The sequence below is a fragment of the Colletotrichum truncatum genome (assembly GCF_014235925.2).
Source record: "Colletotrichum truncatum strain CMES1059 chromosome Unknown Contig_0002, whole genome shotgun sequence".
In the NCBI taxonomy this organism is placed as follows: domain Eukaryota; kingdom Fungi; phylum Ascomycota; class Sordariomycetes; order Glomerellales; family Glomerellaceae; genus Colletotrichum; species Colletotrichum truncatum.
The window spans coordinates 6349930-6363952 of NW_027222399.1; the positions used below are offsets into that span (position 1 = coordinate 6349930).

General features: G+C 47.3%; 6 protein-coding genes across 6 annotated transcripts; 3 read left to right on the forward strand and 3 right to left on the reverse strand.

The window, feature by feature from the left end:
- Window positions 1-49: 49 nt before the first annotated feature.
- CTRU02_204695 (beta-glucosidase j) lies at window positions 50-2770 on the forward strand (the record flags this gene model as incomplete). The annotated part of the gene is made up of 5 exons (XM_036721171.1): window positions 50-178; window positions 227-274; window positions 322-1294; window positions 1340-2013; window positions 2063-2770. 5 exons carry the CDS (start codon window positions 50-52, stop codon window positions 2768-2770), a joined length of 2532 nt encoding a protein of 843 aa, XP_036587155.1.
- A 279-nt stretch (window positions 2771-3049) lies between these two features.
- Window positions 3050-4927, forward strand: CTRU02_204696 (C6 transcription factor; the record flags this gene model as incomplete). Its single annotated transcript, XM_036721172.1, has 3 exons — window positions 3050-3151; window positions 3234-4706; window positions 4763-4927. 3 exons carry the CDS (start codon window positions 3050-3052, stop codon window positions 4925-4927), a joined length of 1740 nt encoding a protein of 579 aa, XP_036587156.1.
- Window positions 4928-6317: 1390 nt separating this feature from the next.
- CTRU02_204697 (uncharacterized protein) lies at window positions 6318-7312 on the reverse strand (the record flags this gene model as incomplete). The annotated part of the gene is made up of 3 exons (XM_036721173.1): window positions 6318-6331; window positions 6399-7108; window positions 7185-7312. The coding sequence occupies 3 exons, from the start codon at window positions 7310-7312 to the stop codon at window positions 6318-6320; spliced, it is 852 nt and encodes a 283-aa protein (XP_036587157.1).
- A 627-nt stretch (window positions 7313-7939) lies between these two features.
- On the reverse strand, window positions 7940-10362 carry CTRU02_204698 (het domain containing protein; the record flags this gene model as incomplete). The annotated part of the gene is made up of 2 exons (XM_036721174.1): window positions 7940-9591; window positions 9648-10362. 2 exons carry the CDS (start codon window positions 10360-10362, stop codon window positions 7940-7942), a joined length of 2367 nt encoding a protein of 788 aa, XP_036587158.1.
- Window positions 10363-11298: 936 nt separating this feature from the next.
- CTRU02_204699 (short-chain dehydrogenase reductase sdr) lies at window positions 11299-12093 on the forward strand (the record flags this gene model as incomplete). Its single annotated transcript, XM_036721175.1, has 1 exon — window positions 11299-12093. One exon carries the CDS (start codon window positions 11299-11301, stop codon window positions 12091-12093), a length of 795 nt encoding a protein of 264 aa, XP_036587159.1.
- CTRU02_204700 (uncharacterized protein) lies at window positions 11844-13027 on the reverse strand (the record flags this gene model as incomplete). Its single annotated transcript, XM_036721176.2, has 3 exons — window positions 11844-12010; window positions 12277-12503; window positions 12555-13027. 3 exons carry the CDS (start codon window positions 13025-13027, stop codon window positions 11844-11846), a joined length of 867 nt encoding a protein of 288 aa, XP_036587160.2.
- Between the last annotated feature and the right edge of the window lie 996 nt (window positions 13028-14023).

Below are 14023 nucleotides of genomic sequence, written 5' to 3' on the forward strand. Positions count from 1 at the left end.
ATGATCACGTTCCTTAGCGAAGTGCAAATCAAAGACACTGTCTACCAAGATGTCAAAGCCAATCGATGTGGCCCGTACCATCAAGGAACTCACCTTGGAGGAAAAGATTAGGCTTCTTGCTGGCAAAGATACTTGGAGCACGCATGAAATCGACCGGTTAAACATTCCTTCGATCACGGTATACTACAATAAGCCAAAGCATAGAAATGGCAGCTGACATGTCTAGACTTCCGATGGACCGCACGGAGTACGAGGCACTGCATTTTTCAATGGTGTAAGTTGGAACTGCTCCAACAATACGAACTATGCTTAAAGCCACAGAAACCAGGCTGTCTTTTGCCGTCAGCTACGGCCATGGGGGCCACCTTTGACGTCAAACTGATGCACTCCGTCGGTAAGTTGCTCGCGACGGAGGCGAAAGAAAAGGGGTGTCAGGTTATCCTCGCCCCGACAGTGTGTCTACAGAGGTCTCCTCTCATCGGTCGTGGTTTCGAAGCCTTTGGCGAGGACCCGGTGTTGAGTGGTACAATGGCATCAGCGTACATCAACGGTGTCCAGGAGAACGGCGTGGCTGTCAGCATCAAGCATTACGCCGCGCATGACCAGTCAACGATGTCAATCGAAGACTCTATCCGAGTGACAGAGAGGACCTTGCGGGAGATGCACCTGTTGCCTTTCCAGATTGCCGTCAGAAATGCCAATCCATGGTCGTTCATGACGGCGTACCACAAGATCAATGGAACCCATGCGAGTGAAGACCCCTGGCTCTTGGAAGGGATTCTTCGCCGCGAATGGGGTTGGGGCGGTTTGATTATGAGCGATTGGTTTGGTACTTATAGCACTGCAGAAGCCGTGAATGCTGGGCTAGACCTTGAGATGCCTGGTCCCGCGAGATGGCGAAGCCAATTGTTGATGTGGGCGATTCTCTGCCGCAAGGTCAAGGAGTCTACCATAGATAAACGTGTGCGGAACGTTCTGAATCTCATCAACAAAGTTCACCCGGCATTAGAGCACCAGCCCGACGCGGAGAATCAGGGTGACACGGAGGAGAAGCGTCAGCTTTGCCGACAAGTGGCAGGTGATTCAATCGTTCTCCTGAAGAATGAACGGTCTATACTACCACTGGACACACGGTCCAAGAAGAAGTTCGGTCTCATTGGGCCTGCAGTTCGAGTACCTGCTGTTAGTGGTGGGGGGTCCGCCGACCTTGTCCCGTATTATGTGAGCACGCCACTTGACGCCATCACCGAGATTGTCGGAGCAGAGAGAGTGAAGACTGCAGTTGGCTGCCACGGTATGTACCACTAAACCCACTAATTCTTACGCTGATGTATTGCAGGTCATTTATTTACCCCCCTTTTGTCCTCTGATGGCTCTGTTCCCGACATGCAGAAGCCGGGATATCTACTCGAATGGTTCCAGGAGAACTTCGAGGAGCAGCCGACTGCGAAGCCGTTGCACACTACGACAACGACACAAGCGCAGATGTATTTTGCTGATAGTCTCCCCAAGGGCGTCCCAGATGCATATTGGCTCCGTGTTAGGACTGTGTATACTGCTCCAAAGACTACAACCATGCAATTGGGTCTTTGTGTTATTGGAAAAGGTAAACTGTGGGTGGATGGAGAGGAGATGATTGACCTGTTTAATAGCCAGCCCAAGAAGACACTCCAAACGCCAATGTTCAACCAGGCAAGTATGGAGGTGGTTGCAGATATCAAAGTTGAGGCTGGAAAAGTGTACCAAATCTCTGTTTTCCTGCGGAACGAAGCCGCAATCCCCGGAATTGGGGCCCTTAGCGCTGGTGGTTTGAGAATTGGGTGTTGCGAGAAAATTGACCCGGTTGAGGCACTGGATGAGGCAGTGCTGCTGGCCAAAACGGTTGATGTGCCTATTATCATGGCGGGCTTAAACGCTGACTATGAGAGCGAAGCCGTCGACAGAGAGTCGTTGGACCTACCACCTGGGATTGATCATCTGATTCAGCGAATCCTCGAAGCGAATCCAAATACGGTATGTGACACAAATTCCATGCAACAAGAGCTACTAACTGTTATGACAGATCGTTGTGACACAGTCCGGATGCCCGATTGCCATGCCATGGATTCAAAACGCCGCCACCGTTGTTCATGCGTGGTTTGGTGGTCAAGAGACTGGCCACGCCATTGCTGATGTATTGTTCGGCCGCATCAACCCTAGCGGCCGTCTGTCGGTGACATTTCCGAGTCGTTTAGAAGACACACCGGCATTTTTGACCTTTGGAAAAGGTCAAAGAGACATTCTGTACGGCGAAGGTGTATTCATTGGCCACCGATACTACGAAAAGCTCAACAGGCGGCCACTATTCTACTTTGGATACGGTCTTTCATACACTAGCTTCGAGTACTCAAACCTTCATGTTCCAAAGACAGTAAGATTGGGAGAATGTAGAGCGGGATCGTTTGATATTACGGTTGATGTGCGGAATTATGGTCGTCGAGATGGATGGGAGGTCGTACAGGTCTACATTCAAGACGTTGAGGCCGCATTTGACCGTCCATGCAAAGAACTCAAGGCTTTCAACAAAGTTTGGGTGGCGACTGGGAGTACAGTGACAGTCAGAGTTAGTCTCGACAAGTATTCCTTGTCGTATTGGAACGAAGAGCTCGAGAAATGGCTGGCTGAAAAGGGTACTTTCCGTGTCATTATATCTCAAAGTGCCGACCCAGAAGATGAGATATTAAGTGCGGACTTTGAGCTAGAAGATGATTACCTCTGGCATGGTGTTTGAAAAATGTATACAAATTCTGTTCGAAAACCGATAGAAATAAAGCGAGAACTTGTGTCTATCTATTATCGCTTGTTATGTGCCCATCTACTTTGTGATGGCATGTAACTATTCGGTTATATGTTAACCAGTAGTGATCACTACAGATATGCACTAATGCCGTTATATGCATCTAATGGTATAGCTCTTTTGCTGCGATAATCGAATAGCGTACCTCGGTATTCACAGTCCCGACTTATCCAACGTTAAAATTCTCCGCGGCGAAATTGTCTGAGGTTCATAATGACGATGGCCACTCCTGAGCACCAAAGTCTAGCCATGCCAAAAACAGGTACCACGTTATCAAAGCGGGCTTGCGATTCATGTAGGCAACGCAAAGTCAAGGTGAGCGAAGCACAAATCTGGGCAGGTCGGACTGGCTGTCCCCATTCCACTATGGAGATCAGCTTTCATTGATACGACACAGTGTGATACAGAACAGCCATGTGCAAACTGTCGGATATCGCATCTTGACTGTACCTTTCACACAATACCTCGAAAAAGAGGTCCCAAAACACCTCGAGAAAAGGCTCTTGAGCTTCCAGCCACCAGACCACGCATCTCAAACTCTCCTGAACGAAGCAGCGAAAGCGATAATACGCAGCGAACCTCCCTAGTGGCTAGCTTTAAACCGTTTTCATCAGAGGTCCCAGTTTACTCCTTGCTGAATCCATCAGCTTCCGCATCGGAAATCCGAGGAAACCTAGTTTCCAGCGTCGCAAAAGGCCTGCCAACCTTTACCATTAGACAGGTGGTGGATGAATGTATCTCACTGTATGTGCTGCATACCTTTCCAGTTTGCCCCATATGCCACATTCCGGCAGTAAGGGCCATGGCAGCCACATATTTTCCATTACATGGCTCACAAGCTTTGAGCGATGATGCATATGATATCGGTGCAGATAAGGACAGGGTTGCCATCATGAGGCCTTTTGCTCTTCTTACTGCTTTATGCGCCACTGTTGCTTCAATGTACCCGGAATCTCTCTTAGCATACCGTGATGTTATTGCGACCCCTTTCCTCCAAGCCTCCAGGAGTATGCTCAAAGTGTACGAAGACTACGACGTACAACATCCCGACTGGACGTCCTTGGCAATCCGACTACTACAGTCTGCAGCTCTGCAACACTCAGCGGGCAAGACGCCGTTGGCATGGCATGTCCTGAGCCAAGCAGGTCTTTTGGCTCAAAACCTCCGACTGCATAGCGAACAAAGCCTATCAAAGTACGATCTATTGGAGGCCACACTTCTTCGAAACAATTTTTGGATGCTCTATGTTTGCGACAAAGCAGCCATTTCTCTCGCAAACCGCCCCGTCACTCTCCACGAGCCATTGTTCGACTCAAAAATGGATCTTCTAGAAAGGGGTCCAATCCGCATGCCCTTATTTGACCCGGAAATGAGACATGTTCCGGAATCATTTGAAGATAAATTGATGGAGGGTTTCCATTTGATTCAACGTTTCTGGACATTAGCTGGAAGGCTACTGCTAGCCATTAGGTCAAGGGGCCAAAAGGTTACATTAGACTACCCAAACAATGATACAACTGAGAGAACCGACAGGGAAACCATGATGAAGATGTACATTGATGTCATAGGCTTCTTAGACGGTTTACCCAACTGGCTAGAGTCACCGGACGCTGTTGAACTGGAACCTCAGTATGATGTGGCCTTCCAACGGTCCTGCTTTTGGACGCAAAAGTCTCGATTGCTTAACATGTTTCACGGCGTGAGGATCATGGTTCTTCGCCAGTGCATTGAGTACGGTCTTACCACCCTTATCGGCCTGAGTGACGATCCATTGACGTTGGCTATGGAGCAAACCAATATCGCGCGGGATGTAGTGCAGAGTCTGAAAAGCATTCCCTTTCAATACATCCAAACCAATGGAGAACCTGACGTGAGTTACGATATTCAAAGTCCTGTTCCTCTATCTTCACTAACAATTGTTGCAAGATTGAACTCATGCGGGTTGTGGGAAGCATCCTACTGGAACTATCCCAAAATGTGGAGAACGATGTCATTCGAGGCCGAGCTAGATCTTTTCTTTCATCTTTGCTTGATATACTTGCAAGATTAGATTCCAAGGCTTCAGAAGATTTCCTCAACCAGCAAGGTTAATTTAAATGGTTGGCTTCTGCATGGAAGCCGCAAGTTGATTTACAGGAGTCCTCCCTGATTGCTCAGAACTAACTTACTCATGTTGGGCTAGATCTGGCCCTACGGACGGTTCCTCCAGTCTTTTCATGAGCCCTTTGGGAGACCTTCCTCTTGATTAGACTAATGATAGAAATAATGAAGAATATACTGATTTACTAAACACTGCATATCTCAATACTCTGCTGGGGAAAAAGGTCCCATATCAGCGTTAAAAGTCGCTATGCGTTGGGTTGGTATTAAGAGCCATACCACATGCTAGCATTGAACTGCCCTTATAGCTTAGTAGGGCTCTCTTGAATGAGTGATCCCTCTCGGGCACTTTTGTTGTCGGTATTTTTCTTTTGTCACTATTTGTAAGGCTAAAAGGTGCAATAGAACTTCTATTCGGCATGTAGAAAGATAGAGTTTCTATCCTATTGAGCTAAATGCAAAAGAATACGTAAAGACAAGTCGTTTACCTAATGTTTGGCTGCACTTTGATAGGGATAATACATAAGCACAGGTTAAGTCACATCACCCGTGGCATAGCCCGTAATAGGTTGTCTATGATGTGGTCACTGAGATCACTCAGATACCGATAACAATTCTGGAAAAGAAGTAAGGGGGCCTGCCGTGGACTTGAGAGGATTGCCTCTTGCCTTTGGACAGTTCGCTTTAATACACATGACAGGCGGTCGAATGCTTGATTAACAGAGGCGCGTAGCCCACTGTTTAGCTATACTTTATCTTAGCTAAAGCAATAGGCCAAAATACAAGTACGAGCATGCAAAGTCCCTACTCATTACTCCAATAATCCTCTTACTTCAATTTGTTCAGAACTGTAGCCCTTCGTACGTCCGTGAGACTACTACCAGACCTAGGCCTGAAATTGAAGAACGTTTGCCCTCAAACATCTCCTCAAATTTGGTGAATATGCTTTAAGCCCTCGGCCACTTTGAACGAAGAATTATTGTTAATAATAACTTGAGTGTACACATGGTCAAGCTCAACAAAACTTTATAACTGAAGGTTAAGAGCTACAGATGTCTCCTCTATATACCATTCAAAGTTAGTCTGTGAAGCTTTTCGCCTACCGGATCAAGAATACTGGCAATAAAAGGGTCGAGTGAGCAAACATGATTATAGTTGTGCAACTGCCATGTTGGTGAATGAAAACGACCCAGCAATTCGATAATTTTCAGTAGGCGGTAGCCGATGTAAGGTGACTTCAATTCTGTTTGAGACAGTTGATAGGTATGTAGCTGCTTCATCAAAGCTCCAAAGAGCATGCATGAACACGCAAAATAGTCGCACCCTGGTGTTTTTTTGCGCAAGGTACAGACTAAATCATCGAGGCCTTTTTTCACAAAGCCTATTGCTTCTTGTCTGTAGGAGTCGATCATTGCTAGACTGGTCAGAACCTTACACCCAAACTGGGCAGGGTACAACTTACCAAGTGTTTCCGAAGGAATGGGTAGGCCGAGCGCAGGCATCAAGCCCAAACTCCGTCCGATAGCTGTCTTTGTGACTTGAAGAATTATCTCTGATTGATGAAAGACCTTTGAAATCAGCAACCACAGAACCAACTCCCGATTGAGTTCTGAAGGAATTTCATTTCTGAGAGCATCAATCCAAATACTCGAGATGATCTCTGTCGCCTCAAAGCAGTCATAGTAATCAACCAATACTGCGATCTTCGCCAGCAACTCTAGACTTATGCGACGGGGTATTTTGCTGTTCTTCCCGTGTAAGACACGCATGACTAGAAGAAGGGCTTGGTCATCCCAGTCCGAAGCTTCAACGTGATACCGGCCATCGACGCCGCGAGTAGAAGCCTCCTTCCAGGGACCACTGAGTTTTGCCCTGAAATATCCTGATGCCAAAATGAGGTGCTTTGAAGAAAGAACAAATTCATTGATCATGAATTCGTTGGCTGCAGGTTCATCGATGAACGGCTCCGTCAGAGCAGGTTCTGGTGTAACAGGTTCTAGGAGGGTAATTTCGGCGTCGACGGGTTGCGGTGAGAATGATACCCCTGGATTTTCGTCCTGAGGGGAATCTTCTACTGCAGGTTCTTCTGAAATAGGTACCATTGTAGCATCTTCTACTGGAAGTGGTGACATTGGAGATCTTATCGAGAGAATGTCCTCAAGTAAAGGTTCACTGTACTCGAGTTAGAAGATCCGTCACGTTTCGAAACACAAAATTTTAATGTGACATGAAGAAGAGGGTCGCAAACCATCCATTGATCTCTTGTATGTTGGAGTAATCGCTTTCCGTCCAGATTGCAAATGGTGCGCATGGATTGTTGAGGACGAGGAGAACGTCGCCGTCAGGATCAACAACGCGACAGATTCTGTCTGCCATTTTGTTTGTATACTTGAATATAAGAAAGCTGAAAAGTCGAAGGTCATTGAGTGATAACTTTAGAAGGGGGCCATGGAAAGAGAACCCTTTTATAGTATTATTCGGGGATGTTCTGCCCACAATGGCAACATTGGCCAAGAGTGGGGTTGCCGGCCTCCTGCATCAACAACAACAAGAAGTCGCCAATCAGCATGGTTTTCCGGCGCCAACTCAATGCGGTTGAGAGAAACACATAATGGGTTATTGAATAGACTGGTAAGATGATATGACTGCTAGCCTTATGGAAAAGTGATTGGTAATGGATTCACGCTGGTGTGCCTAAGCAGCAGCTTAGCCTGCGTCTTCTCCTAATTCCATTCAGAATTTCTTTCTTTTGCGGCACTTGAATTCCATGTGCTAGGCAACATCACCTTAGAAAACCTTCATGAAACTAGCCTACATGTAAAACCTCTCACATGGCTTGGCACACGACTTTGAATTAAATTGCCAACGAAGGGGAGCAAAAGCCTTGGACGGATTTAGCTTATGCTACACACCTGGATCATAATAGTTTCAATATTTACCCACAGCTATAGACCAACATTCTCAAGTCTAAGCTTTTAAATACGTTTGCTTAATATTTCCAATTCAAATCAGACTTATTGCCCGAATGTTCTTGTCGCCGCCCCATATGCTTCTTATTTGATGACGATGCTCCTCGTGGGTTTTCTTCAATTCGCTGCCTCTAGGCCAGATGCCTTCCAATTTGAATACCCCGACCCGTGAATACTTTTGTTCCCCCTCCTCCACTATGAGAATGCCGATTACTGCCCGTTGACCAACGTTAATTATCGCTAGCATTTCGATCTTCAACCCGTAACCAGGCTGAAGCCTGTGGTCATCTGCGCGATCTAAATCAACGTCTATCGACGCGTTTCCAATTTTAATTGTCTTTTTCTCCAACAGAGAGGTTGCCGATGAGGGTAAAGACATTGTGAGGCCACGCAAACAAAGATCAACAGCATTAGCCTCGTCAAGTAGCTCACAGGTCAATATTTCAAAGTCGTCGTTCTGCTTCCACCCAGAAACTTCACGTCCGTGCCATTCATATAATTTGCGACCGGACCACTGTACGGATCCTCCAGCAGAGCCCCAGCTCCAAGATGGTGCCCCCATGGGACTGGTGCCACTGTCTGGGTGAAGTCCTAAACGCGGAGATTGGAGACTCCACACTAATCCAGTAGCTAGGCCAGATTTCCACAGCCCGAAGAGATACTTTTCCTTTAAGATGGAGGAGAATTCTCTTGCTATACCAGAAATAGCGGGTAGGCGATCTCTTTGATATGTCATCTCTCGAGAGGTGTAAATCTCAACAAGGTCATACCAATATTCCAGCAAGACGTCATGTTGCGGAATATCCTGACGACCCCATAGAACTTCCATCACCTTACCGAGGGCCCCTCCGTCACAGAAGTTCAAGTAGGTGTGCCCTATACCGCCTGCCCAACCGTCGCACTCCTGCAGCTTCTCTTTCGAGCAATAGCAAATCCATGTCGTCTGGTTGGCTCGGTACTGAAGTCTTCGCCCGGAAAAGAGTGCTTCTTGAAGCGTCCACGCCCTGTTATACCACGGCTCCACCTCGTCTAGTTTGTCTGGCCGAAGATAAACAGGCACCTGTTGACTCGGGCCATCGGTACCCCGCTCAGCTTTTAACTCAAAGACAACCCGGCTGTTTCCGGCTACGGGCAGAAATGTGTCTATAGTGGAAGCTCGTTTCTTGAGAAACCCCTCTCCGACACCAGCCGCTGCGGAAGCAACTATTGTGAAGGAAGCATGGCGATAGATGTCATCCATTCTGCGTAGCTCTTTTGTCTTGAAGTGTTCGTCGTCTTGAAGAATGCAAAGAGCGTCAACCCAGAGAAACTCGAAACCAAGCTCTCTCGCAACGATGATGCTATCACGAATGGTCGAGTCTAGCTCCTGTGGGCTAATGCCTGACGTCAAACGGGACATGGTTTCTTTCGTAAGCAAGACTTTCTGGGCCTTTTTGCCCCAGCAATATGACAACGCAATGTATCGCTCTTTGGTAGTAGGAGGCACTTTGATCAATCTCACAACATCTTGATCAGACACTTGGAGGACCATCGAGGGCATTGATAGTGGGCAATTTGATATCCCACACTGGTGTTCGATCTCGCATTTCTTAAGCCAGAGCTTAATGAGAGACACTGTCGCAGTGCTACCCGGTGACAAGTTCATTGGGGATGCGACATGTTTTTCTACAAGTCCTGTGAAACTACCTAGGGTTCGATTTAGTTCGAACTCAGTTAGACGCCCGTAAGGGATATAGACATACCAGGTGAAGCCAAAGCTATTAAAAACGCCTGATACTTCTTCAATGTAATTTCTGAGACGTTGTCCCAGAGCTTCCAAGGTAGCCACACAGACTTTTGAGCTTTACGAGCAACTTTTAAAGTGACTCGTATTTTGAAAGGTCCCACATCATCCTCCTTTCGAGAATCAGGCCCGATGCTTACTCTCACAAAGTCGCTTGGGCCAACGACGGTTTCCGGTATTCGAGGGGCAGGTCGAGGATCTTGAAGTGAATCCCACATCATCGCAGTCTCCTCGCAGTCTATCCAAGCAACCGCTCGGTTTCGATGTAACCTCCAAAACTCAGCAGCAACACGTTGTCCCAGTGAAGTGACAAGCTTTTCATAACGCCTCTCAGACCAATTTAACGAGTACCTATCACTGCCTCTTCTTCGCTCAGCCCTCTCCTTCAATTCGAGATAGGTAATTTGGTCATTAATCATAGCCCAAAAGTCACACCCAGATGCAGCCATATTTCGGACCTGTTTCTCCGTTGTATCGACTGCAGACTCTCGATCTCCGCCGACATGCTCCCAATCAGTGTCGAATGCGGCCCAAGGCCGAAATTTAAAGGGTTTGCAGTAGTTACATGAGTGACCCTTTGCATCTTCAGAGACTGCTTCTTTCTTTAGTGATAGAATCTCTTCGTTTATTTTAGTGATTATTTTATCATAGGTCTCAGGAGAAGGCTCCGCCATGATTATGACGTTTTGGTTATAGAACAACTGGAGTGATGGTAAAGAAAGAAAGTAAGTATCAAGAGAAAAAAGAGGGGTAACTGGGAGTAAGCACTAGCCCAACCTTTCATACAAGCTCGTGGTGGGGCTGGAGGCTCACAGGCGGGTAGATAATTAACATTCTTAGTAAGTCCCGCGTGGGGAAGCATTTGCTTATATAAAGTTGAATAAATTGCTAGGTAGTATTAGCTGCCTTTACTCTCAGAACTCTGCTCAGGAATCTGTGGGGGTCTCGATGCTGCTATTGAATTGCTAAGTTCGTGGAGTTCGCAGTATGTGACAGTGTCCGATTTTAGCACCCATATTAACGTCTTTCATTGTAGATGCATACTACCTAGACTGTACCAATCATCAAATTTAACGAAAGTAAGGCGAGTGTTATTTCACATAATTTTACAATCTTTACCATGGATTGCTTGGAGAAAAAAGGAAAAGAGAGATGAAAGTTTGATAGCCACCAACCCCCTTGCTTGCCAACCACCCTTGAAAACTGCAAGTCATAATGCATGCCGGCTCCAACCCCTCTTACCCCGACATTTGATCATCCAGTCGCGTGGCACATTTAGTCAACTTCAACAGTTGGTCCAACTCCCAAATGGCTGAACGCCACATTAGTCTCGGCCATGAAGCCCAGACCTAACGCTGCCGAGGCCCCTAACATGCCATAGAGTTCGTCTACCAGTGGTAGCTGCATGCGAAAGCGCCCGACTCCAACCGCCATTTCCCGACTGCTTCCTTGCCGACAACGGCCTTGAGTCACGCACTTCAACGAATGGGCTATCATCCGAACCCCTCATCGTTCTATAGTTCATCTCATACCCAGTTTACTGCTTGCCTCTTCTCAAAAGTCGAGATCTCGTTGTGATAAGTTTCAGAAATTATTCAAAAACACTCAGAATGGCGAAAAATATTCAAAAGTTACCTGCCTACCTCACTCGCATCTTCGGTCTTGTAGGTAGAACGGCAGTCATCACAGGAGGAAGCTCAGGCATAGGAAAAGAGATCGCCTTTGCACTGGGTCAGTCTGGTGCAAAGGTAATTCTTATTGCTCGTCGGGAACCACCCCTTGCCTCAACTTTGGAGCAACTCAAGCAGCTCGGTGTTCCGGCAACGTCAATATCAGCAGACCTCTCAAATCTCGCCGACCTTAACCATGCCGTATCGCGGATAAAGACCTCACATGGTACCCCGGACATCTTGGTTAACGCAGCGGGGGTCTCTCATCGTCCTCCGCTTTCACACATTACTCAGGCAGAGTGGGATTTCACAATCGCAGCAAATCTCACTGCACCTTTTGCCTTGGGGCAGGCCTTCGGTCCAGCTATGGCGGAGCGTGGGAGTGGGCGCATCATCAACGTCGCGAGCCAACAAGCCTTCCGGGCATTCGGTAACAGCGGCGCATACGGTGCCGCTAAAGGGGGAGTCGTCGCACTCACGCGGTCTCAGGCGGAAGCTTGGTCAAGAAAGGGGGTTCTCTGCAATGCTATCGCCCCGGGGGTCGTGGAAACGCCGATGACGGCCGAAGTGTTGGCGGATCCGAAGAAGAAGGAGGTGCATGCCGCGCGGACGATGATCGGGCGAAACGGGGTGCCGGAAGACTTTGCAGGCGCTGCGATCTGGTTAGCAAGTGACGCGAGTGCGGCGGTAACTGGCCAGACCATATTTGTCGACGGGGGGTATTCAGCTACATAAACTGTTGTTAAATCATCAACTTGCCAAGGCTTCGTTTCGGAGGAGCGGGGGAGTGACTTTGAGACTTGTTTGTAGTATGAATGATATGTAATGACATTAGTATGAAGCACATCGTCTACTCCTCGCTATGAATGACACCAGAAACCATTAAACGGCTTCACTTGGGCGTGAGAAAGAACCCACATCCCTCGGATGAATCAACCTTTTCTGCGTCGAAGTCTCTTCCGCAGAGAATAGAATCTTCTGGTCCAAGGTCGAGATACAGCCCATTGCTCTTCTCATAAAACTTGCCGAGTCCCATAGTCGAAGGCAAAGCATCAAGATCCATCGATAACGAGTAGAAGGAAAATGAGAATTTGCCATTCTCCAGTGGCTTGATAAGCCAGCTTGCCTTGGAGTTGCCAGGGACCCTAAAAAGTGTCAGAAGATCAATATTTAGGTAACCAAGAAATCCCACTCACATTATGCATGGCGATAAGCAAGGGGCTGAGACGAGCGGGCAGTCTGGGTCACTAGGTTCCAGGCTTACTAACTCGAAAGGATACGACCCCTCTGGCGTAGGTTCTTCAATGGGACAGGACAGTTTAAGAGCCCAAGGATGCTCTTTGATGTCTTTCCGATTGCCCACACCGAGAACATGCACTCCCAAATCCGGATCTGAGCGCGGATGTGGCCAACTCTTGTCGTAAGTCTGGAAGTTTACCAGCACCAAGCCCCCCGGGTTCTTTCTTACAGCCTCTACAAGAACCATAACGTGAGGTCCGATAACCTTTTCAAAGGCCTTTTCTTGGGAAACCAGGTAGCTTTGATACTTGTCAATCGTGTCATCGGCTTCCGCAAAATGCATCCTGGGCCATTGCCTAGCCATCTTGAGCAGAGACAGAGCTTTCGCCTCTGCAATCCATATTTGGCCGAAGAAAGTTTCCATCTTCATGTAGTAAGACAAAAAGTCGGTGGATCCCCTCATGGCTTCATGCTTCGCAAGTTCCACCAGAGATTCTTTTCCTCCCAAGTTGAGAGCAGAATGTATGTCAGCCAAGCAGTCTTGTATTTCCATAATGTCCACACATGTACTGCTGTGTAAGACTGCTTCGATTTGGATTCTTGCATGGTTCTTTTTTTCGTCCCATTTCTCATCCGACCCCTCTGTTTGAGTATATTCTCGTAAGGCAAAATAAACGGTGTCGTAATGGCTGGTGATTTTATTGATGCACCCAGTAAGGTGAGCGGATCGTAAGCATGTAAGCTCCCTGGATAGCTGTTCTGATCGTCTATCGATTGAATCTTGGATATCATCTATGTGTACTATGTTGTCCTTGATGCATTGTCGCAACCGTTCTCTTTCATCTCCTTTGTTGGGAAGGGTATTTCTTCCCTTATCGAGAAGCAGTCTAGTTGTTGCGTCAGCGAGACGGTCACCGATGAGTATGAGATGCTCCACAGGAAGCCCGGCAACTTCCATGTCGTATTTGGCGCCGACTGAGGTTGATTTCCGGTCGTGTGCTTTCCAGAAGGTCTGTCGGGAAGACCTTGGCTATTTTGCAGCATTAGGGCAGGTCAATTGATATACATTCCTTACTTATTTGTCTAGTTCTACATTCGGCGTTCCCTGACGAGATTCTGATTGCATTAAGTGAGACAACAGTAGCAGGTTCCAATATCGGTAGCTCATTTGTCTGCATGCAGACGTTTTGCTCCCAAGTACAATGTCTCAGTAATCTGTGAAGCCCCTCTCGTTTCTCCCTTTCTTGTCGAAGCACATTTTTAATTTCTGAAAATTATATCAAAATGATTCGGTGATAACTACCAGAAATCCACTTTCATGAAGGAATAGTCGCCATGGCTACCCGATTAACTCCAGCTCACGAGATCTTACCTGTTCTTCCGCTATTTTCGGCAATTCTCTTAACGAACCATATTATGTGTCAAT